General features: G+C 54.8%; 1 protein-coding gene across 2 annotated transcripts in view; it reads right to left on the bottom strand.

Annotated features, from left to right (window-relative positions):
• Positions 1-7,389: 7,389 nt before the first annotated feature.
• Positions 7,390-25,109, bottom strand: part of LOC125146801 (guanylate cyclase D-like) — a 29,208-nt gene continuing 11,488 nt past the window's right edge. Inside the window, exons 10-19 of one of the 2 annotated variants that reach the window (XM_047823652.1) lie at positions 24,408-24,556; positions 23,899-23,987; positions 23,632-23,686; positions 21,253-21,416; positions 20,635-20,827; positions 14,191-14,365; positions 13,076-13,174; positions 12,148-12,242; positions 11,743-11,828; positions 7,390-7,679 (exon numbers count right to left, since the gene is read on the bottom strand). In XM_047823652.1, coding sequence (XP_047679608.1) covers positions 7,571-7,679; positions 11,743-11,828; positions 12,148-12,242; positions 13,076-13,174; positions 14,191-14,365; positions 20,635-20,827; positions 21,253-21,416; positions 23,632-23,686; positions 23,899-23,987; positions 24,408-24,556 — 1,214 coding nt within the window. In that variant the 3' untranslated portion in view covers positions 7,390-7,570. The remainder of the gene's footprint in view (positions 7,680-11,742; positions 11,829-12,147; positions 12,243-13,075; positions 13,175-14,190; positions 14,366-20,634; positions 20,828-21,252; positions 21,417-23,631; positions 23,687-23,898; positions 23,988-24,407; positions 24,557-25,109) is intronic. The other variant, XM_047823653.1, reaches the window with a different exon arrangement.

Raw genomic sequence — 25,109 nt, 5'->3', positions numbered from 1 at the left:
CGCAGACACAGTGCACCTGCAAAAGCACACCCCAGGCCCCTTTAACACACACACACACACACACACACACACTCCCTTCATATATCCCCTCAAAGACCGTACAGGGCACACAGGGCCACGACTCATGAACACAAGCATCAACCTTACACAAACGTGTCGCCCAGGTACACACTGGCTACAAACATTGCAAACGTTCCACAGAGACGCCCTCGCAAGTTGCATAATCACAACTCACAGACACACACATTCAACTCTCCTGTTAACACTATGCACGCAGCATACATCACAAGCATACACGTGAAGCATACGTGATGTGCACGTGATATATATCCCATGCAAGTGCCAGTCACAGACACAACAGACACATTGTCCACAAACACACTTTGTATCCCCTATACACAGCAAAGACTTAAAATAGCCGGGCTCCCGCGCCCAGGGCACATACCCAGACACATGGGCACATGCTTGTAGGCAATGGGCTGTGGTCTCACATTGCTTGTAACTCCGATGTTCTCCAAAGCAGATCATACAGGAGTCGAGTGGCTGATTTGCTGGGGTGTCAAAGGGAAGAGGGGAAAGGACTGTTTGACAGACTCCTGTGGCCTCCCAGGGAGCCTGTGATTCATCCCGATGGTGTACTGTGAGCTCAGGACGCCAGGAGCTTCGAGGCTGGGCTGGGGCTGCAGGATGCAGAGGGCTGGATCCCATCTCCTAAGGAGTGGATGCTGGCCCTGACCCCAAAGCCAGCCCCTCTCTCTAGGTCTGGAAGCTGGGGAATGGGTATTCAGCCTTCCAGACTGCTGTTCTCTGGCTTCTTCTGGGCTGTGACTTCTGCCTGCTTGCCTTCCCTCTCCTCTGTGTGCTGGGGGCAGCAGACCTGGGTTTGAGGCCTGATCCAGACCCCTGAAACCAACCTCACCTCGGCCTGCATCAGGGCCCGCCTGGCCTCCCGGGGGCCGGGCTGTGCTTCCTGCTGGCAGAGGCCATCTTTCAGGAGAACAACGCAGCCCCTCTCCCTGCAGGCTCTGCCGTCAGCGTGAACACTTTCCTATTTAACAGACTCCTTCCAGGCCAACCCGTGTCCCCTCCAGCTACTGCCCCGTCCTCTTGTCTCCTAGCCGGACCTGCCAGGGCTGCTGCCTACCCTTGCTGTGTCCATTTCCCACCTCCGCCACATGCCTCCCTTCTCCCTCCACTTGTCTCCGGCCTCATCGTTCCAACCAGCTCATCCCCAGCTTCCACATCTAGAACTGCTACAGACGGAAACTCTTCCATCCCCAGCTCCCTCGGTCGCTTGGTCACTTGGCTGCCCACTCCCTCCTTCCTGAATCGCCCTCTTCCCTTAGCACCTTGTGACGCCCTCTCCTGGCTCTCCTGCCGCCTCGCCAGTATCTCCTCCTGGATCCTTCTCTGGCCCCTCCTCGTCTTCCTCCTTCTCTACCTGATCTTTAAATGTGGAAGCTCCCGGGTCTCCCTGGCTTGTTTCTCTCCTTGCCTTCCCTCCAGGAGACCTTCCTGCCCCAGGGTCCCCCTTTCCTGTTCATCCATCCAGCCATTCATCTTCCACGTGGCGGCCAGATGGAGTCTCTCCAAAACACAGATTTGACCAGGTCACTCCCCGCTTAAAACCCTTTGATGGCCCTGGGGGGTCCAACCACAAGTCACATTTCCCATTTTCCTGTCTCTTTCACTGCTCACAGGGACCAGATTCCATATCATGCACCGGCACACATCCTCCACCAGCTCCTTTCCTGCTCTCTCCCAACTGTGCTCAGTTATCTCTGCCACACTCCCGCTCTCCCTGCCCTCGCTCTCTCCCACTCTTCCCCACCCCCATCTCTTCCCTCTGTCTCTGTCCCTCTCTCCATTTAGAGTTGCCAGACGACCACCCTCCCTTGGGCTGCCTGCCTTGAAGACATCCTTCCCAGTGTCTGGAAGGTTCTTCGAAGGCTTCTGGATGGCCACAGTTCAGGGGCATCCTTGCTATTTCGTTCTCCCACTGCCCCACTTACACTGCAGACACAGACCTTGACCCCTGTCTATAGCACACTCTGATGTCTGCCCATTCAGCTCCTCCATCCGCCGTCCGGACACATGGCTGTTGGCCTTGGCCTCACCCGGGGCCCAGCCTCACCTGCCTGTTCCTCTGGACCTCGCCCCAGAACTCACCCCATTTCCTTTGGCTGCTCCCACCCTGCAGCTGGGGACTGAGGCCGTCACCGTATCCACGTCAGCTCTTTCTGTGTAGTATGGAGCTCTGGGGGGACAAGGCAGGCAGGATGGCACACGTGGTGGGGGCTTTGGAGTCAAGGTCTAGGAGTCTCAGTAGCTTCATCGAAAGATATGGGGAGAGTAACATCTACCTTGCATGATCATAGTGAGGGTTAAAGGGCAGGTATCCTACCCATATCAGTTCCTTCTTTTCAGTGGAGTAAAGACCCTCCTATGGGCTGCCCACAGCCCAGTACATGTACATACTGCCCAGTGCCCGGGAAGGCCTGATTCAGCCTGATTCAGCCTTTAAAAGGCTCCTGGGCCTTTGATCAGTCTTATAAATTGCTCTTTGGGTAGCTACCAATGAAGCAGGAAGCAGAGGCCGGGTGCTGGTTGGCTCGGGACGACAGTGGGTTCTGGAAGCAAGGCGGAAATGTCTGTCAGCGAGCAGACTGGCAGGAGAACCAAGAGGCTGGTGTGGGAGGGTTCACGAAGCCCTGCTGTATGATGTGCAGTGATGTTGCTTGCTTCTTGACTCCCAGGAATTCTCCAGCAAACTCCCCATTTCTTATGATGCACGGGGAATTTGCACTGGTTTTAGGGCTATATCATATTAGTGCAGGCTCAAGGTGGACACGCAGGGAGAACAAAGACTGCCCCCCCCCCCCCAGCCTAGCTTTCCCCAGGCCATGCACTCAGTGACAATCCCGGAAGTGGGCCAAGTGGATATTGTGATCTTCCTCAAGCAAGGATTTGGGACTTGGGCACAATGGTCGCACAGTCTCCAGGCCACTGAGTCCAGGTCTTGGGTTATTAAAAGTACTAATAAGAATGCCTCACAATAAACATCCTCTAGTTTGAAACTGGAGGGTCTGAGCACTTTGAGAGGACAATGTGGGGCTGGGAATGGGGGTGGGAAGGTGCTGGGCATCAGAGGAGACGGTGGGGAGGGTCCACTGGCAGGAGCCCCCTGGCGAAGAGCCCTGGCCTTCAGCAGTGGGGAGCACGCTATGTAGGAAGGTGGCATGGCGAGCCCTGTGCTGCAGGTAGGCTGAGGATGTCACGGGCCAATGGGAAATGGAGGCAGGAGAGTGGCCCGGAGGTTGATGCCATCACTGAGTATGCCGACGGTGGGGCTTGGGTAAAGGCAGAGCCCAGTGTGGTGGGTGGGACAGGCTTGGGGAGAGGGTCACGGGAAGGACGGGGAAGAGAGGGTGATCATTCCTGGTTCTGACCAGGTGACTGGGCAGAGCACAGTCACGATGGTCTGTGGCTCACTGGGGAGATGCGCAGCAGGCAGCCAGATGCTGGGCCTGGAGCCCAGGAGGAGGTGTAAGTCAGCAACGGAGGAGAAGGCCAGCAAGTGCCTCATTCTCCTGTCCGTGCGTGGGGACCACTACACCTGCCGCTCAGGAGAGGGTCTGGAAGGCCAGGCGAGCATCACCCAGGTGTTATTTAATAGGAGTTTCAATGGCTGAGACTGGACAGAACTCTGACAGAAGCCAACTTGGGCCAGGCCTCTCGGATGGGGACGGGACCCGGATCTGCTGTCCTCTGCTGTCCTTCACTCATCAGAGGGGAGTCCCCCAGCAAGATTCTTCTGTGGGGTGGACCCCCACCTATGGCTCTGTGTGGCCCCATCCTCCCTTCCGGCAGCAGCCCCTGGAGCCTGCTGGCTGGGGAAGGCCCCGGAATCTTGGGGTTGCCAGAGGGCTCCCGGTTCTCTCTGGAACAGCTTGCCTGCCCCCTAGTGGACTTCTGAAGAGTCTCAGGTACTCACGGAAACTGGAAAGGGGCCTTGAAGATTCAGTCCACCCTCTCCACGTCCTGATGGGGAGACCGAACCTCCCAGCAGGGATGGCTAGTGCAAGTCCAGGGACGGAGCTGGGACAAGAGGTGGCACGGCTGGCACTTGGGAAAGAACCCCAGGCTTTGGCATCCCACAGCCTCAGGGGAGCTCAGCAGCAGTGGGGGTGATGACGCCTCCCCTCCCACCGCCCGCCCCCGCCTAGGGCCACAAGGACAGCTGTCTGAGACAACACACACACAACATGCTCAGTAATATGTGGCTCCTTCCTCCTGCTCTACGTTACTTCTCCTCCCCCTGTAAGAGTGTAGGCTCAGCTCTAACAGCCTTTGAATAAATCAAACCTCGATCTTCGTGCAGGTAGATTTCCTTAAAGTGGGGTTCACCTGCCACCACAGTGGCCTCCTCTACCTCCCCTGCCCTGTTATATTTGTTCTCCTTCTGGGGTCACAGAAAGAGGGTTTAGACCCAGGCCTGCCCCCAGTCTGCAGGGACAGAGCTGGACAAGGTGGCTGGGGGGGGCCGAGGGGCAGAGGAGGTGCCCCTTCTGCAGTATGCAGGGGTGAGGGGATGGTTTCCAGGAAGGCTTCCTGGAGGAGGCAGCAAGGGAACAGAGGTGTGGAGGGTGAGGAGGAGCTGGCCAGAAGGAGTAGGAAGCAGAGGGACTAGGGAAGATCATTCAGGCTAGTGTAGGGGTGGAGGTAAGAGCATCTGTAGCAGTAGGAGGGGTGGTGGTGAGGAGAGACAGGGCAGACAGGAGAGCCACGGACTGACACACTGCCCCCTCTGGGAGCTTTTCAGGGACGATCGCTATTTCCCTGGGCTTTTGTAGCACTGTGTAATCGCCTCAGATCAGAAGACACATAGAGGCTAGCGTGGACAAGTTGCTTCACCCCTCTGAGCCTCTGTTTCCTCATCTAGAAAGTGGGCACATAACTCCTGTCTTGGTGAGTGTTGTGGCTGAGACAACGTACATGGAAGCTCCGGGCACAGGGCCTGGCCCACAGCAGGAAGCAGTGAGTGTGGAATAAATCAGCGCTAACATCTCCCAGCACCGAAGAAACTGGCCCAGGCCCGGGCACAGGCACGATGTAGGAGCCAGGCGGGCACTGGCCTTCTGCCTCGGTGACCTTGTCCCCAGCTGCTGAGGGAAGGGTGGGGAGAGGTGAGGACCACAGTGTGGGGGGCCTCTATTCATCTGCAGTGTGTCAGCTTTGGAGACAGTGTTCCCTCTCGGGGCCCCAGGCCTGCCTTGCAGGGTCTGAGCAGGGGCCTCGGGGAGCAGAGCTGCCTCAGCCCTTCTCAGCATGGGCAGCTCAAGGGTGGGCAGCGGGACAAGGGCTACTCTCCCCACATCACCATTCTGGGCGGTCCAAGAGCAAGGAGACCCAGGGCCGGATCCAGGCACAGTCTGACATATACCCCACACATGTACAAGGCATGCACTTGGACACACCCCCCAAATGCGGGCGCACGTCGTGTGCACAGACACAAATATGTGGAGATCTGCCGCTGCTCCCAGACTTTGGTGACCAGCCACACACACTCGGACACGTAACATACACAGCTAAAGCAGGGTACGTGCAGACACCCCAAGGCCCACGTAGACACGATGCACACACACAGACCCATACGTGCGTATACATGCGCACTGACAACATGCACAGGGACATCCATAGACAAGCACACACATGCGGATGCAGACGCACGCACAGGAACGGGGTCAGTCGCCCGCCCAGAGCCCTTTTAACTCCAACATCCACATAATGCACATGAAGCCATGCGGGGCTGTTCACACACATGTGCACGCTTTCACAGCTGTTGTCCCCTCTGACCCAACAGCATCTCTATAAGGCAGGCATGGCAGGGGCCTGGTCTCCGCTGTGCAGTGAGCAGCTAAGGGTACAGAGAGACCCCCTGCCCGGGTCATGGTAGGAAACCAGAATCCTGAATTCTGGTCTCCTGGGTCTGCCCTGCACACCAGGCCCCCACGGACCCACACGTGTGCTCATGGAAACTGTGTTCGCAAAGCCTCAGACTCGGAGGGACCTCGCGGTCACCTAAAGATGGGAGAAAATTCATAGGCTGAACGTGAGCCACAGAGTTCAGTAGGGGACCCACTGAACTTCTGTCCCGCCACCAACACGGCTGCGTGCAGGTGCAGACGCGGTCGTGCACAAAGCCGTGGGCTTGTCCCACAGCTGGTGCGTGCAGGTCCTCCTTCCTGAACACTGCTGCAGCCTCGTTTGGCTGAACGCACTGTCCCCAGGAGCTCAGGGTGACTGGCCAGGTTCTGCATTTCAGGAAGCTGAGGTGTAAAAAGGTTAGGCCCAAAGCCATGTAGGTCGGGAGTTCAGGAGTGGCATCTCCCAAAGCTGAGTCTAGCACTTTCCACACAGCAGCTAATGGCCCCATTCGCACCTCATCCATGGGCCTCTCACATCTCCTCTCTTGCTCCTCTATGTGCATGGGAGTGCGCGTGCGTGCGCGAGCACACACACACACACAAACACACACACACACAGAGGCAGCCTCTGTGAGCACAGCCCCCACCAGAGTATTTTTCCAATGACCCCCAGTTCCGTGTAGTGCCAGCTCTGCCTCCCGAGGGGTCTTTTGAAGAAGGACAAGTTTGTTTAGGGCTGAACCTGCTCCCTGGCCCCTGGCCCTCTCCCCTCAGTCAGGGAAATGAATTCCACCTGCACCAGTCCGCCTGCTCTGAAATCAGCCTCAGGGGTTTGGTGAGCAACTCTTTGATGTTAGAAGCCGCTTTAATGAGTTGGTTGGGGGTTTGTTTGCTTTTTTTCCTGTAAGACAGAAGTCTCATTTTCCTAAGAACTAAGGAATTATCACTCCGCTCCCCTTCTTTCCCCTGAGATTCTGGGGGCCCAAGACCTAGACTCCCAACGCAGTGCTCTCAGATACCCAAAGGGTTAGGCAGGCTAGGGCAGGAGAGGAAGGGAAGGGGGCGGCATACTTACAGCGTTTGCTGTGGTCGAGCCCTGTCTTGGGAACAAGTCTTACGCGGGCCTCGTCGACACCCATTTTAGGGATGGCAAAAGTCTCCGTCCTCGGAGACGACAGACCGCCTGGCTGAGTCTGGGGCCCTCCTCTGCCTGGCTCCAGCTCCTGGTTCCCGTCTTTCCCTGTGGCAGCTGTGCCACTTGGGGCACATGACCTCCTCCCGCTGGGCCCAGGCACTTGGGCTATACAGTGGGAACAGTGTTCTCCATGTGAGGAATAATAAGCCCTATGATAACAAGATCTCAGAGTCCCAACGATTTGTCAAGAACAAAGCACGGCGTGAAAGGGAGGGAATAACTCTATTTTTATTGTTTTTGTATCAAGAGGCAAGTTTGCCCGTAGGATTCATACTGGAATGCATCAGTTAATATCGCTCTAGGGCACTTCTTAACGAGCACTCTGTTGGCTTTCAGGTTGCTGGGCAAGAGCATTCTCTGCGGGGACCGGAGTAGAAGGAGGGTTTGGGGGTACGTAGGCACAAGAGTTTCTGGGCTGGGACAGGCCCCTGCCCCACTGTTTTCCTCCTCAGGGCCCAGCGAAGGCCTGACCCGAGCTCCCGGGCCTGGCCATACCCTGGCGCGCTTTGGCAAAGGCCACCTTGATTTCTTGGTTTATGAGGTCCTGCCAGGGATCCCTAGGGGGAAAGAAGAAACAAGAAGAATAAAACTACCATCCAGAACAACAGTGGTGGGCGTTGAGAGCCCCCAGCTGCTTACGGGGAGCCGCTTCTGCTTCTGCGCCTTCCCCTGATCCCGGCAGCAGCCCCGCCACGGGCGTACCCCGGACCAGGCTCAGGGAGGTGAAGAGTTGTAGAGACTCATTTGCATGTGGGGCTCCGTGTCCAGCCTCCCAGGAGACGGGGAGCCAGCCCCAGGTCTGTCCCCTGCTCCAGATGTGAGCTTGGGAAGCCAGAATGCCGAGGGCCGAGGGGCTCTGTGGATCTTGAGGTACGAGGCACATCTGGGTTAGGGACACTGGGCCCCCACCATGCACACTCTTTGGTTTTCTCATTTGCTTCCCATATGTGCCTGGAGAACGGTAGGTTAGGGTTATGACCTTTGCACGGAGAAGAGAACAAGGCTCTCAGTGACAGCCAGGGCCTCACATCAACCTGGCAGGGGACACTTTTGAGCCTGGTTGGCAGACGTAGAGGGAAGAGAAGCGACCATTCTGTGGAGCGTCTCTGTGACACGTGATAGGAGGCACTTCCGTGGGCACTGCTGCTGTGGCCATACCAACACATGGAAGGGGGCTTTGTCCCCTTCCCCTCATCTTCACTGGCTCCCAAATACACCAAGGTAAAAGGTATCCCAAACACCCCCAAATACACAAAGGTAAATGGCTTCTGTAGCTACGGCAAATACGGAGAGTAAGGATAAAAGCATCTTTAGAAAACTTGGCTTTAGGGGCGCCTGGGTGGCGCAGTCGGTTAAGCGTCCGACTTCAGCCAGGTCACGATCTCACGGTCCGGGAGTTCGAGCCCCGCGTCAGGCTCTGGGCTGATGGCTTGGAGCCTGTTTCCGATTCTGTGTCTCCCTCTCTCTCTGCCCCTCCCCCGTTCATGCTCTGTCTCTCTCTGTCCCCAAAATAAATAAATAAACAAAACAAAAAAAAACCTTGGCTTTAAAAAAAAAATCAAGTTACAGTATATTGCTGAAGTAAGAATTTGGAAACTGCCTTTCCCCCCCTTTTTAAAAGTTATTTATGTATTTATTTTTAGAGAGACAGAGAGAAGGAGAGAATCCCGTGTCTGTATATCTGTTGGTCTGTCTGTGATCTCATCTCCAGCCACGCAGAGGGGCACGTGGTGGCATTTCCACGTGTGCATGTACCAGAGGCCCACGACAGGTGTGTGCCCACTTATGTGCGTGGGCCCCATGTGTCCTCATGCTGGGTCTGATTCGGGGGGCCTAGGTGGGTGCCGATTCTCCCCTGCCTGCCCGAAGGCCTCGGAGGCTCCCAAGTCAGGTGGAGTTCATGGGGACTAATCTCAGCTCTCTTCCCTCCCTGAGCCAAGAAGATGAAAACGTTTCTGGCGCTTTCTAAAGTTTCCATCAGGGAGTGGGAAAGTCATCAGCTGAGTGAGCTCAGGATGACACATGTTCGCCAGACCTGCCATTCCACTCCCAGGATGGGGTGGGCCAGGGCCCAGATGGAAGCCGGCGGGAGCTTGAGAGCTCACCTTCCTGGGGTCCCGGCACTGGGAGACCCGTGGGTACATCAGACAGCCAGATCTCTTGGGGCTTGTGTGAGCAGGGGAACGTTCCATAAATGAATGAAAAAAACAAGAGTCAGGAAGCAGCAAGTGCTATGGGGAGGCAGTGCCGGGAGATGGGAAGGAGGTGACAGCAGGGCTTTCTTCAGCATGTGTGATCAGAGCCGCCTCGTGAAGGAGTGGCATCAATGCTGAGGCCTGCAGGATGGGAAGGGACCACGCCAGGGCATTTCGTTACAGGGGATAGCAAGAGCAAAGGCCCTGAGGTTAGAGAGCAGCTCAGTGTGTTTTGCGGCAATGGCAAGGAGGCCCTGAGGAGCGGGTGGTGTGCCGTGGAAGGTGGCCAGGGAGCCAAGGCCAGGGGCAGGGGCGGGCCCAAAGGAGTGGGCCTCCAGGGTAGCATGAAAGAGTTCCGGCCTGAGCCTCAGAGCAGTAGAAAGACCTAGAGGGTCTGTTCAGTAAACAGGGGGCTTTCCTATTGATCATGTTGGTGTTCGTCTTAAGAGCTCCCTCTGGCTGCCAGGTGGGGGGCGGAGGGGCACAGAGGATGGGGGGCGGCCCCTTCCCCGGGCCAGGAGAGAGGTGCCAAAGCCAAGCCCCCAGGTGGAGCTGTGACGGAGGCAGGGCTGCTGGGAAGCGTCCTCCACCTTTCTGACTGAGGATGGCGAGGCCACCCACCACGAGAGAGCCCTGGAGGAAGGCCAGGCTGCCAGGTGAAGTTCCAGAAGGATCTTGCTGAGGGACAGCAAGAGTTGTACAACCCAGAGCTCGGAGGGGAGGCGGGGCCAAGGCCCATGATGGATGTCATCAGCATCTGGATGGGAAGGGAACCCCTGCATTTCAGAGTCCGGGGCTGGCCAGCTGGCGGGGAGCCTGCGAAGGGTCAGTTGGAGAGGAAGGAGCACAGCTGGGGAGCCAGGGAGGCCTGGGGCATATTTCCGGGAAGAGGGAAATATTTCTGGCAAAGGGGAAATGCTGTCGAGCCGTCAAGTTGGGAACTAAAACTGCCCACGGATCTAGTGACATGGATGGAGGTCACTGGTGACCACAGAGTCTTCTGGGCGCGTGGGAGTGGAAGTCAGACTGCGGGGGCTGGGCAGGGAGTGGTGGGTGAGGAAGTGAAGTCAGCGTCAGCAGACGGGCCTTCTGAGAAGTACCGCTCCCCACGGGGGCGGGAATGGGGGGCACCTGGAAGGCTGTGAGGCAGAGGAGGCTTGCTCTTTGAGGGGCAAGAGAGGTGGGCTGGAACAGGGGACCCTCATGGACGAGAAAAGGCCACAAAGGGCCACGGCTGTCCTCCTGGGCATGGGTGAGCCAGGGAGCTATGGCACATGGGAAGGCCCCAGCCCATACCCGGTTCCTGTCCCCACACTGCTGCCCCAGCACACTGTCTGCACAGAAACTGGGCTGCATGGAGACATTTATGTGAGCATAAGCTGGTTCTGCACCCAGGAGCTGGGGTGTCCTTGGAAAAAGGGTGCACCTGTGTGTCCTGTACGCTGGCCAGTACCCCAGTGTGTGCCTACCCACCCCCTCCCCTGTCCTACAATGCTGGACCCCGCTCTGTGTATGTCCCGCGCATTTCTTGTCTTTGAGAGATGGAAGGGGGGCAGCCTTGGGTGGGGGGCCATCCCGGAGGAGGTGAGAGGAGCCAGTTGGAAGTTCTGGTGATGGAAAACCCTGGGCGGGAAGCTCCAACATGCTGGTGCTGCTTAGTGGGGCTCAGCTTCCACACCTGTGGTCCCCAGGACCTTTCCAGTTCTAGGAAACTGTCATTTTCAGCCACCGGTAACACCCGTGCGCCCTGCCCTCGGCCCCCTGTGGACCCTTCTACTGCTTGAATGGAAGGGAGTGAGAAGAGCACATTGCAGTGGAGCCCTATTGCTTTCCTCGCCACCCCACTCCCATTCCTTCCCTCTGGGAAGGACGCAGGGTCGTGGAGGACAGGGGACAAAGGGAAGGGCCAAACTGCCAGCCAGGCACAAGCTCTCTGAGGATCTTACTCACTTGGCCCCTAAAGTGTGAGTGTCCTTTCATCTATAGATTCCTCATCTGCAGAAACAGTCCGAATTGACATCAAACGCCCAGTAACTCTTTACCAAGGCTCCAAATGGGGAGACGGTCACGCGCCCAGCACCGAGGGAAAGGCCGACCTAACCATCGCACGCCCGCATGTTGCGATCCCGATGCCGTCACTGCGAATGTGTGTTTATAAAGGGCTCTGAACCCTACGGACAGCACAGACCAGAATGAGAAATTATCCAGGCACCGTGACCTCATCCACAACAAACGCATCAGCAACAGGCTAGCAGCAGCGGTCTCTCAGGACTGGAAAGAGGTAACTATGTAATCGTGAAAGAATTCTGTATTTTCCAAGTTTTCCGCATTGGGCAGGTAATAATACGCTTATGATCAGAAAAATAACAAATATCAAATTTCAAACAAAAGATGCAGCGCTCTGCGGGCAATTCCTCTTACTCACCCAGGTTTGATGTTCAGCGGGGTGGGGAGGGGCCTGGGGAAGCCTGCCTTCCCCACCAGCCAGTAGGTCTCCTCTTTGCCCTTCCCCTGGAGGAGAGAGGAAAGGGGACTGAGCACGCCTCGGGCAGGGAGTGAGGCCGGAGGAAAGGGCGCAGATCCAGACAGCTCTGGAGAAGCGACTTCTCCATCCCGGCCCTTCTTCTTATGAGGAGTCAAAGAGGGAGTGGCTCCCGGGAAGAAATATATTTTTTTTAGAATTTGGGGAGTGATCAAGACACGTAAAGGCGATCGGCTCTATCCTTGACTCCAGGCGGGCATTTCCTTCTCTATCAGATGAGTGAGAATCTGTCCCGCTGCCCCCAAACACTGGATTTTCCATCAATGCCAGGAAAGAGAGTCCCCTCACCTTTAGCTCAGTCTGGCCTCTGATGTCAACTGTGTAGCCTTCATCCAGGCTGAGCAGCGTCTGGACCGTGCTTCTGTTGACATGAATCCTGTATGCTAGCCAGAGAGGTAGTAATCTAGTCACCACCAGGTGGCAGCATACCTAGTGTTTCGTAGTATCAAGACCCTTAGCCCCCAGTTCCAGCCAGTAATGCACCCAGTTCTGATTCATACGGCACCCTTCACCTAACCTTCCTGTCCCTCTGGTAGACCAGAGGCCTCACTAGGGGCCTCAAGGAAAATCGGATTCCATAGATTGAGTGTTAAGAGGGACTCACGATGAAGTCAGAATGTCTAGGAAGGTAATTTTTAGTGATAGGGAAGTCAATGAAGACAGAGTCAGAGGGACAAGCAGTTATTTTCTTTCAAGAGCAGGACTCCCCGGTAGGGCCACTGCATCTAGTCACGCAGGACGTGTCGAAACGACGTTAGGGAGCAGACAACTCATGCAGCTAGAAGCACACGTCCCAGGACTTCAGATTTGACAGCTGCTCTAACCAAGCCATCAGTGTGGCCTCTGATGCCAGCAAGGGCCTAAAGTGACATTGAAAAATCGAGAGGGGTCTCCTCATTGGAAAGATGTGGAAACCCAGGCCTAGAGGAAGAGTATTTTCAAGGACAAGCCGGTGGCAGAAGGGGCTAGGACCCAGGTTTCCTGCCTCCCAAGTCATTGTTTCCTCTCGGCTAATTCTCTCACGAGATCATCCCAAAAGCCCCATGGAAAGTTACAAGAACCAGCGACCTACGTGATCTCCTTACAGTTGTTTCATTGACAACTAAGGTACACTGCCACCAGGTGGTGATTTGGTTACTAAGCACTCTTTCAAACAGCCAGGCTGCAGGGGTCACTGAGAGTCCTTATCCAGGCAAGATAGAAATATAACACTCACGCAGTCCTGTGGACTCCATCCGGGATGCGGTGTTCACAGTGTCACCAAAGAGGCAGTACCGAGGCATGGTGAGACCAACGACCCCTGCCACACAGGGCCCTGAAACTCAAATGTGTCCGGTGAGCGCCAGGAGGTCCTGGACCCAAGGGAAGTTCCCACGACAGTTTGCCCTTGCCCACCCCCTCTTCTGTCAACACATCCTGGGCTCCAGCTGGGGGGTGAAGATGAAGCTATATGGAGTCTCCAGTTATACCCAGAGAAGAGAAGATATTGGTGCCAGTCTCTGTGCCAGGGGTGGGGGTGGGCACACAGATAAATCAGAGCCAGCGTTTGCTCTTGGGGAACTCCCAGCCTGGTGGGGGAGACGTGTAAACTGTGATCGATGTTGTCAAATGGAGGCATCAGAGCTGTGCTGGCCCCAGAAGGGAGTCTGACCCAGCCCAGAGGACTTCCTGGAGGAGGCAGTGCATGAGCTATGTCTTGAAGGATGAGAGAATGAGGGGACAGGGCATGGCAGGTGCCAAGGCACAGAGGCAGAGAGCCCACAGGTCTGAGGGAAGCGGCAAGCAGCTGAGTCTGCATAGGACGGCAAGTAGGAAGTGGTGAGAGATGATGTCGGAGGGCGTAACAAGGGCCTGGGAGGCTGGGGCGGGGGCGGGGAGGGGGGTGTGGGGACAGGAATTTGGACTTTATCTTGCAGGTGAAACCATGGAGGAAGGGGTGGGGACCTGAGAAGGATGCCCCAAGGTCTCTCCTAGACCCATCCCAGCAAACGTTTAGTTGTTTGCAGAACCACAGAAGGTCTCTGTCCTGCCTCTCCTACCAGACTATCAGCTCGTCAATATGAACTCAAAATAGCTTTGACAGATGCTGAGACAAAATGTGTGTGTGTGTGTGTGTGTGTGTGTATGAAACTGAGCATCACAGATTCTTTAACTTATAACATCTTAGAACCTTCAAATAATAGAAGAAAAAAAGGAACGTAAAATTTTCTATCCTAGAGTTTTAGGATCTCAGAATTCTAGAAGCACACCATTGGGGTTGCCCCAGCCAATGCCCCTGGAATGATTGGGAGGTTGACGTGGCCCGTCGCCCCCACAGCCCCCGGTTTGTACCTGAGTGCAGACCAGCCCGGATGTAAATGGGTACATCGGGCGCGTGCCTCATCCGGAAGCCTCTCACAGAGCTGAGGATGTCTAGGGCCATGTTGGCGATCTCGGCCGCATGCCGGCTCCCGTTGCGCCGGGGCAGCCCTGAGGCCACCATGTAGGCATCCCCGATGGTCTCCACCTAGAAGTCACAGCCTTCACGCTCCAGTGCAAGAACACGCCCTCCTTGGACCGTCCCAGCTCACACAAGGCCCTTCTGGGGAGCCCTGACCCACCCCTCAAGTCTCTGGCCCACAGCGTCGTCTCTACCAGGCCTCCCGTCCCAGGTGCTCTAGCGGCACTTAGATCTGCACGCTTCACATCGCCTTGGTCTGAACTGCAGTTGACCGTGGCTATCTGGGCTTCTCTGGCCCCGGGCCATGAGACCGTTGGCATCGGACCTGGGCGCCCCGTCTGCACAAGGCCACAGCAGCAGATCAGGACTTCATCTGGAGAGGAATACATGTATATTGGATGCATATACACCCCAGGGGGTTGGAAGATAAGTATACCTAGTATGCCTTCCAAGGTGTACTAGGAAAAAAATGTAGGTGTTGGAATCCTACAGATGCGGGTTCAATCCCTGGCTCTGCCATTTACCTTGGGCAGACCACTTCACTTGTGCGAGCCTGTTTCCTCTTAGGTGGAATGCATATGAAAGATAAAGTGTTGAAAGAACTAGGCTCTGGGTACCAGAGGGGAGGTGGGCAGGGGGATGGGTGAAACAGGTGATGGGGGTGAAGGAGGGCACTTGTGATGAGCACCGGCTGATGTATGGAAGTGCCGAATCACTAACTTCTACACCCGGAACTGATATTACACTGTATGTTACCCCCAAAAAAATTTTTAAAAGAACTAGGCTCATCACAGATGCTCAGTGGATGGAGACTTCCATCACCATCGCCATCATCAGCATCCTTTCCTTGGCTGATGGTTGTGGGGATGAAAGAATCCCACAGTCTCAGAAGGGCTTTGAAGGCCACCCACCTGCCTCTTCAGTGGCTGGCCTGGCCTGCTTACACCTCTTGATGTGAAGGCCCCCCTTCTAGAGGTGGCTGCTTTTCCCTCTAGGCAACTCTGACTTTCAAAAGTTGAGTGGAATAGAAACCTGCCTTCCACCCGCTGCTCTCAGCTCTAGCTCCTGAACTCTAGCCACGAAGCGTTCCCAGGCAGCTTCTTTCTTCCGAACGCCCTGTTCCAGCTACTGGGGATACAGATGTGCACCCTGGCCCTCCTCCCTGCCACAGGCCAGGCCAGCCAAGGTGAAGATGGTGACTCTACCCTCCAAGTCTTCCCCTCTCCAGGATGAAGAGCCCAGCTCCTGCACTGCCTCTCCCAAAGCCAGCAAATGCTGGCACCTCCCGGACCTGGGGAGCAGGTCCTGGCCGGCTCTCAACATCTGCTCTCCCTTGGCACCTGGTGTGCAAATAATCATAATCATAATCATAATCATAATCATAATCATAATCAATACTTCCCCTGACCATAGGGGGCACTGCAACTCAATAAATCTCTTACACAACATTTGCTGTAGACTGTGCCTTACTACCCATGTTCCCCAAACCTCTCCCTCACCCTCCCAGGCGACCTCTACCCCACCGCCAGGAAGTGATCTGCCTTAATCATGCCACATTCTGTTTAGATACTTAAATTTGCTCCCTGTGGCCTGGCAGTCAGGGACTCCTGTGATCTGCAGAATTTCCTGACGAAATGCTAACGGTCACTCCTCGTTCCCCATGCTTCCACCAATGGGAACCTTTCTGCTGTCCGCAGAGACACTCAGTGCTTGCTCGATGGCCTGGTCCCCCTGCCCGAAATGCTCTCTCTCAGTCCCTGTTTGTCGAGATCCAAGCCCTCCATCAGCCCAGCTCACACTTCGTGGAGTCCCTAAAATCTTCCTGGTCACCAGATGTTTCCCTCCTCTGGGCCGTGAGCCCCGTCTGCCTCCCCATCACCTGCGGTTGTCCACCCTGCGCTTGGGGGCTGGCGGTGAACGTGGCAGGGGTCGGGCACATGGCTACACCCCACGGTGTACATTTTCACAAAGGAGAAAGACCTCCCACCCCATGCGCCAGGAGGGAAACATATGAGCGAGCCCCGGCTTTCCCTCTGCCCACCCACCTCTTCCCACAGGAGGAAGAACCCATTATCTGATTGGCAAGATTGAAAGGACGAAGCGCTCACATACTGGTATAGCAGTTATCACATGCCAGACGTCGTTCCGAGTCCTTTACAAACATCAATTCGTTAGACCTTCACAAGAATTCTGTGAGGGAGGCACCATGACCGTTGCCATTCTGCAGGTGGACATCGGGCCGGAGGATTGAGCGAGCCACTTGCCCATGTCACACAGTGCAGATGCGACCTTGATCAGTCCAGCCCCAGAGCCCGTAGGCTGTGCTGCCTCTTGACACGCATGGCTTGCGCCCCTTCTCTCTCTCTTTTGGGGACAGTGCCTGCTGTGTGGGGTTTTCCTCAGCGACTGCCCTGCACGTGGTCAGCACCTGTGCGTAGGTCAGTCTGGCCTCCCAGAGGCAGCCCCGGAGAACTGCAGCTCGCTGGCCTGACTTTGAGTCAGCGGCCGAGCGTACAGCTGAAATTCAGGGACGGTACATCTGCTTTGGAGACCCAGCGTTGCCTCAGTCGGGCGACCCCAGGTCCGGACTGGGGAGGAGAGGCACATGGTGGTGTCTCTAAGCTGTTAGACTGCCCTCCACCTGCCTGTAGTGTCATTAATAATCACCCCTACAACTCCAGTGACAGCAAGACGATCAGGCACAGGTCCCACTCTCTAGGAGCTCAGACCCATGAAGATGATCACTCAGAGACTCCTATCATAGTCGGCACTCAGCAGCACGCAAGGGTATACGCAGGTGTGGCCCTTCTGTGGATGGGAGAACACAGCCAGAGAAGCGAGGGCAAACGTTTCCATACTGGCAAAACACAGATGTGAACTCCAACTCCACCACTGACTTGCCGTGTGACCTTGGGCTAGTCACTTACCCCTCTGAACCTGTGTTGCATCTGAAGGGATAATGGTCCGTTCCTCTGAGGGCCATTGCGAGGGTTGAATGAAATACCCTGTGATAGTCCCTTGGCTGGGCGAGTCCTCTGTAGATGCCTCACTAACGCTGGGGCCCACCCCAGACCTCTGCCCCATCTGTGCTTTCAGGGCGAGGCCTCGGCACCTGCTCGTGGTGGTGGTCGTCATGGCCTTGGTGAACGAATGATCCGTAGCCCTTCCTCTCACGCTGCTCGCTCTGTAAAACGATCCTAAGCCATAATAGGCAATTTCACCTCTTTTTACAAATGGGTGTTTGGAGCTCGGAGAGGTAAAGTGATTTGCCCAGGGTCGCTTGGCAGTATGGCTAAGGCCGGTCTCTCCCGCTGGGGCTGAGGGGCTAGGGTAAGTCCCCTCCACCCCTGTAGCCCACACGGGCTCTGCTGGAGCTATGTGCATAAAGTGCTCATTCAGTGTGTGCTGGGAGGGAATCACAAACCCCTGCAGAACCAGGAAATGATGGCCTGGCTGCCTCCCAACCCAGACTGGATTAAAGAGCAGTAACCAGATCCTGCTGGGGACGAAGGGGAAACCGAGGCGGATGGCGTGAGTGATGAGAGACGCGCTCACACATCGTCAGGAACAGGCCGCCTGTTTCCCCACATCTGGAGGGGTGCGCGGGCCTTGTTTTATTCCATTTCATCCTGCCAGAAAGATGCAGACCTCTTGGCCAGAGTTCAGAGCAGATCAGAAAGTATGATTCAGAGCGGGGAGGGGCACATGTGTGAGAAAAGATTAACAGGAGAGGAAGAGGCAAGGCCAGGGGTGACTCAGGGCACATCAAAGCTGCGGGGTTCAGCAAGATGAGATGAGGAATCTTTTCCTGGGGCCCACAGGGCCAGGGCGGCTCTGGAAGCAAGAGGGAAACTCAGCCAGCGTGAGAGACAACATCTCAGAACCAGGAGCTGAGGCAGGAGTATAGGCTCCAGAATGGGGAGCAGGAGGGAAGCTGTGTCCTTGGCATGTCGGTGGCTCAGGTCTCTGAGGCTCAGTGTGCGGCAGGGTGGTATAGTGGACAGAGCCAGGCCGTGGCGGGAGACGTTGCGGGTTCTAGTCCTGGCTCTGCCACCTACGGGCTGGGTGACCTTGGGCAAGTCACTTTCCCCTCTGGGCCTCAGCGAGCTCTTCACTCAGTCAATATGTATTTCCGGAAAACCTACCATGTGTTGGATTTGCCAGGCACTGGGGACAGACGGGGTTAGGTTAGAACCATACGGTGTGGCTGTGCTTTCCAGGGGGAGTTATGAGAGCACCACACAGGAGCTCCTAACCATGTCTGGGAGGGGAAGGAGGCTAACTTGAAGCCAGAAGGATGAGTTAGGAGGGGGCCAGGTGACGTGGAGGGAGACCAGTGTCCCAAGAGGAGGCAACCGCATGTGCAAAGGCCTAGTAGCCCCGTCAGCAAAGCATGTGTGAGGAATACGGGGTCTGCAGAGATGCAGCGGCCAGAGATACAGGTAAAGAGGTAGGTGGGGCCAGCTCCTGGAGGGTCTTGTGGGCCACTATGAACCTTTGGTTTATCCTGAGGATGTTCATCTCTTAGGGCTGGTGAGCCCCAGAGAAGGGAGGTCTTGGGATCAGAATGCCCAAGTTCAAATCTCAGCTTCACATGCCACTGGAAATATGTAATTAGATGAGCCCATTAGTCACCTGTTTCCTCATATATACAGTAGGGGTACCATTACCTACCTTACAGACTGCAATGATGATTAAGTGGATTAGTACATATAAAGCACTTAGACTACTGTCCAGTATACAGTAAGCACTCAATAAGTACTGGCAATTATTGTTGTTGGGACACTGTACATAATGCTATCAGCAGACTGCCTGGCACCTCAAAGAGGTGCCTCTGTCCAGGCATCCTGTCCACTCTGGCTTCTGCCACAGGGCCTGGCCTTCCCCTGTCCCTGCCTCCCTGGAGGGCTATGGCTGGAAGGGGACTGGTGGGTCACAAAAGGAGGTTAAGGCCAGTGGAGTCTGAGTGTGGTAGTTTCTGGGGAGCTCCCCCCCCCCACCTCCTCCACTGTGTCGGAAGTGACCCAAGACCTCTAGCAACTGGACCAGAACGAGGGGCAGGACTGGGGTGGGGTCCCCACAGCAGGTACAGAGGTACAATTTGCTTACACAGCACTTTTTCAAGGGGGTTAGGAACTACCCATCATCTGCCAACCCCCAAGGTTGAGGTCACCATTCCTCATGTTTTATACATAAGGAAACAGAAGTCCAGAGAGGGAAACCATTTGCCCAAAGCTACACAGAAGCTGGTGGCCAAGCTGGGACTGAAACCCAAGGTCGAGAGATGCACAGGGACTAGATCTTGGAAGGTCTTGACAGCTCTGCTCCTGCTCCCCTCTCCAGTGTCCCTCAGCCGCCACCCACTCCACCACCAGCCCACTTCACGTCCAGCCATTACAACCCGTTCAGCACTCTTCATACTCACCAGGCCCATCCCCTCAAGGCTCAGGCTTTGGCACATTATTTCCCCATGGCTTGCCTGGAGGAACCACACCCAGACTGGACAGCGCTAGGAAGATAGCACCTCCTCCAGGAAGACTTTCTTGCTTTTTACTCCACACGTCTAACCCTAGCTGGATTGGGGGCCCTTTCAGCCTCCTTTGCCTGCCCTGACCATCACTTTCATTGTGGGCTGTCTTCATCTTTTATCTATAGCAGTGAGCTCTCCCTGAGGACAGGCACAGGAGATGACTCATCTGTTGGCCCTTGCCCAGCACGGGTGGAGTTAATTTCCCCACCTCTTGAATCTGGGTCGGCCCCTTTCTAAGTAAACTTTAATACCCAACATGGGGCTCAAACTCAAGAGCCCAAGAACAAGAGTTGCATGCTCTTCCAACTGAGCCAGCCAGGCACCCATGGGTTGGCTTTTTGACTTGCTTTGACCAATAGAATATGTCAGAAATAGCCATGTGCCCAATCCCAGCTTAGACCTCAAGAGGCTTCTGTCTTCTTTCCCAGAACCCTGCCATACCACGTGAATGATACCAGCCAACCTACTTGGGGTTAACAGACCATGTGGGCCAGAGCTGTCCCAGTCAAGGTTCCAGACACATGAGACGGCCCAGCCAAGATCGACAGAACTTCCTAGCTCCCTTGCAACTGACCACAGATGCATGAGTGGTCCAGCTGAGTCCAGAGAACTTTCCAACTTCCCTATAGGTTTGTGAGCAATAATAAAGGCTTATCATTTTACATTACTGGGTTTTGGTGTTATTTGTTACACGGCAATAGCTAACTGATAAAGCCACACAGGTAAATGACTAGAAGTGAATGTATGACACAAACACAGCAGTGCAGGAAGGAGAGCTGGAATGCCAGCCTTCTGGTGTTCTCACCTTATACACATCATGGCTGCCCAGAACAGCATCAAACAGTGTGTAGAGGTCGTTGAGCAAGCCTACCACCTCAATGGGCTCGCTCAGGGCTGAGATGATGGTGAAACCCACAATGTCACTGAAGTATATGGTAACCTGGTCAAAGTACTCTGGCTCCACAGTTGCCCCCATTTTCAGAGCTCCAGCCACAGACCTGAAGAATGGGAAGGACCAGAGTCACAAGGTAGGAGGACCCCCTTCCCATAGTTTGGAGGGAGGGATTTCGGGGGGAAAATTCTTGGGTTAAGCACTGGGGAATCTGGATCAGGCCTGCTTGTATCCTGGCTGCCCTCCAGCACATACCTGTCCCTCTCTGGACATCACTTCCTCTGAAGTCAGATGGGGGACACTGTGCCCTCTCCTTGCCCCCGAGGAAGTGACGTAGCAGAGTTAATAGAAGGGCCCAACATAGTGCCTAACACAAATAGGGGTTCTGTGAAAATATGTTAGATAAATAAACAATGACTAAATTAAATGGATTCATGGAACCCAGACTTACTAAGTGCCTACTATGTCCCAGGTCCCATGCTCAGAGCCACTGAGGCTAGAGACATAATCAAGTCCTAAGGGGCCACTCACGGAGGGAGCATCTGAGAGAGTAGCCTCTCTGTCTTCTGCCTCTCCAGCTCCAGTTCCTCAGTCCGCTCCTGGATCAGGTCCTCCAGGTTCTGGGAATACTTCTCCAGCATCCACAGCATAGAGTCAGCAACACTGGTCTTCTTGCCTTGATTGAGGCTTTTGAACTGAAAATGGAACAAAAGTCCCAATTCATCCATGAAGGTCAGCACACTTGCTCTTGGGTTGGCAATCTGGGCCACGAGAATGAAGCAGACATAGTCCCTGCCTGGAGGAGCTCCACTGGTGAGGAGCAGATATGTAATAGACAAGGGACGGCAGCTGGAGGGAAGCACAGGGGAAGCACAGACAGCTGGAAGGAAAAGTGAGTTAGTTCTATATGAGGCGGGCCAGCAGGGAGAGGACTTTACAAAAGAGCCAGCCCATGGCCAGCATTACCATTAACAAACACTAACGCTACTGCTCTGGTTCTTACAACAACACTGTGGAGTGGACATTTGTTGTTCTTCTCAAAGGTGGATGGATGGATGGACAGATGGACAGACGGATGGATGGATGGATGGATGGGTAGATGGATACATAGATGATAGACAATAGACGGATGGATGGATGGATGGATGATAGATAGACAGATGGGTGGATATGATGGATAGGAGGATGAATGGGTGGGTGAATAGACAGGTAGATAGAAAAGATACATGTAGATTAGTTATGTATGTAATCATTTCTACCTCTATTTCTCTCCTTGTTCAAAAAAATGTTTTACAAAATAAGATAATAAATAAGTAAGGCCACTGGGACCAAAGGAGGGAAAATGCCTGCTATTTTGGTCTAGCAAAATGCATGTTAGAATTTGGTCACAATTTTGAATATAAGCTTCCTAGCAACAAAGCAAAGAGGGAAATATAGATTATATGATCCGCAGAGTCCATGAGACAGCGGAGCATTAAATTGGTTGCTCCAAAGAAACAAAACTGCTGGCTGCTGAGCAGAGAGAAATGCCTGTCTTAGGTCTTCATATGAGGACATTCATATGTGGTCATAAATCACATCTTCAATGAGAAACTTACAGGAAATACGGCAGTGCGTTCCCTAAGGAGATTTACTAGAACCTTCCCCAGTCTGGTTTGTACCTTCCCAAAGTGCAGTCAGTGGGAGAAGCAAACTAATGACGGTCAAAGTGAGGGAGTCCAGCCCTGTCTAAACCCAGAAGCTTAGTGTGTGGGCAGGTGCGCGTGTGTAGGTGCACATATCCAACCTCCATGAATACCACTTAGCTCAACCCAACATCTGTAAGGTGGGGAGTGGCTGCAGCCCCTCACGTGCACCTATTTTATACCGCCCATTAAAAGCAGAGGCGCAAGCTTAAAGGGCAGTCGGGGTGGGCATGGCAGCTGCTGACCCTGAGGCACCAAGAACCTGATGCTGACCAGAAGCTCACCTCTGCAAGGAAGGCCCTCGTTATACAAATGAGAAAACAAAGGATCTGAGAGGTGAGATAACTTGCCAAGGACTTCATAATGGTGGAACTGAGTTTCAAACTGAGATCTTTCACGTATTAATTTTATCATTGGCCAACCCACTGAATTAGTTTAAAAACTGGAATGCGCTTTCCATTGTTTCCCCCGGTTGCCCAGGAACGCAATCATAGGATCTGCAAATAGCAATTAATTTCTTCTTCCTTTCCAGTATTCATTTTCCTGTCTAATTGCATTAGCCGATACTCCCAGAACAATGTTAAATGAACGTAAACCCAAGCCTTTTGATTTCCAGGTCCATGTTCTTTCTCTAATGCCTCACTCACTCTCTCTTTCTCAGAGAACCACCTTTTTTCTTAGTTATCTCACCCGATGGTCACTCAAGTGTGGCGAGTCAGACCACAGTTAGTCTTGCCAGGCAACTTTTAAGGAGGTTGAAGCTCAGCAGAGCAATCAACGTGCGCCATGTCAAGGAGGTCAACTGCAATGTACGTGTGAACGAAGGCATTCTGGCCTTTAGCCTCCCCACGGCGTGGTCCAGTCCCTGCCTTTGTGCCGAGTGCATCACATGCCCACCTCTGCCTTCTCCACCCCAGAGCCTTGGGCAGGATCTTTCCCCACAGTCACCCATCGCTGGCCACGGCAATCTCTGATCCCTGGATGGATTCCAGGCTCGTGTTTTAAGAATTGCTGGTCCTAGCTCTGCAACCCACCCCCACGGTGGCCACTGAGAGCTCATTTACTCTGAGATCCAGATTTCTCATCTGTGCAATGGCGACGCCACGCCTGATACCTGAGCTGAGGTGAGGAAAGGAGGTGGGAAGTCAGGGGATGTGGGAAGGATTCTCAGGGGACACCTGTGTGCTCCTTTTGTGTGTCTTCCTCGCTCCCGCTCCCTCATCACCTGTCTGGACGCCCCTCTTGCTCGCTGAGCCTCTCCTTGGCAACGTTTGCTGCGGCTGGGGAGTAGAGGGCAGAAAGGGAGGCACAAAGATGTCACCTCAGGCTTGATGGGTTAGTCTTGTGGGAGCCATTAGCCAGCTCAGTCAGGCCCACACTCTCCACCACCGCCCTGCAGACTCGTACAGACTTGCCTCACCCCTCCTTTTATAGATCCCAAGGCAGGCCTGGGGGTGGGGGTGCACCCGAGCTCCTCACTAATTCCACTCACGGACAAGGGGAACCAGCATTGATTGTCTCCACAGCCACAAACGACCTCTTTGCTCTGGGGCCAGGAGGCCGAGATTTCCAGCACCAGCTCTGCAGACAGACAAACCTGAGTTTGGATTCCAGCCCCACCTTTCACTTCCTCAGTTACCTTGGGCGAGTCCCTCACCAATCTGTGCCTCAGTTTCTCTCCCGTAAAGCCAAGATAATAATAGTGCTTTTTGGGAGGGCTAGCCTAAGGATTAAATGAAGTAAGCACAACATAGCATGGGCCTCGGCACTTAGGAAGGCACTCAACACACATCCCTGGAACCCAGGGATCTGAGAAAGTTTTCCTCAGAGGGTGGACCTCGGCCATCCCCCCTTCTCCCCCGCAGGAGTGATGGTGCTGGCCTGTTGCCCCTTTGCTACATAAGGTTTCTAGGCCCCATAGGTAGTACCTGGCTGTCACTGGGCAAAGTGAAGTGAACCGATCTGCTAGTTCTTGGGAGCACTGGCCTGGGGTGCACTGACCTGGGTGTAGATCTGGTCTAGACTGGGTCTGTCCTCTGGAGCCTCCTCCCAGCACTGCTCCATCAGCTGGATACACTCGGGCGGCCCATGGTCAGGGGACACCAGGGGCCGGCACAGGGGAGGGGGCGACGCCACCTTCCTGATGATTTCTGCAATAAACACCATGTGGACGATAGGTCGGACGGGCCCAGGAGGACTCGTGGCAAGGGGTTGGCCTGGGGTCCTGAGAAGGAGGGCAGGGTAGGCCCGTGGGGGTGTAGGGATCAGGTCCTGAGGGTACTTCTCGCCTCCCCTGGGCATGCTGGCCAGTGGACCCAGGATTGCCCAGGGTGTGGCCTGGGAAGGGGTCTCACGCTAGGAGCTGAAAAGTGGGTTTTGACTTCTGGATCTGCGCCCCCCCCCCCCCACCTCTCTAGGAGATGGTGGACAAGACAGTGACCTTTCTGAGCTTCAGTCTTCCCACCTGTGAAATGAGCTTAATAAACTGCCTTCTTGAGAGGAGTGCAGAGGGAAGAGATGATAGATGTTAGGCACCTGGCCCCTAGCAAGCACCCCCCCCAACCCACAAACCCAGCCTCTGCCGCTTGCCAGCGATGCCCCACCGATGTGCTTGAAACCTTGACGCTGTGGCTCTTGCCTCCAGTCCTGCCACCTGGAGACTTTCCGGTGCCAACTCCCCATGTGTGAAACAAGAGTGTATGC

The sequence above is a fragment of the Prionailurus viverrinus genome, chromosome D1 (assembly GCF_022837055.1).
Source record: "Prionailurus viverrinus isolate Anna chromosome D1, UM_Priviv_1.0, whole genome shotgun sequence".
In the NCBI taxonomy this organism is placed as follows: domain Eukaryota; kingdom Metazoa; phylum Chordata; class Mammalia; order Carnivora; family Felidae; genus Prionailurus; species Prionailurus viverrinus.
The sequence above is the reverse complement of the archived record's forward strand: the minus strand, read 5'-3'. Positions and strand labels throughout refer to the sequence as shown.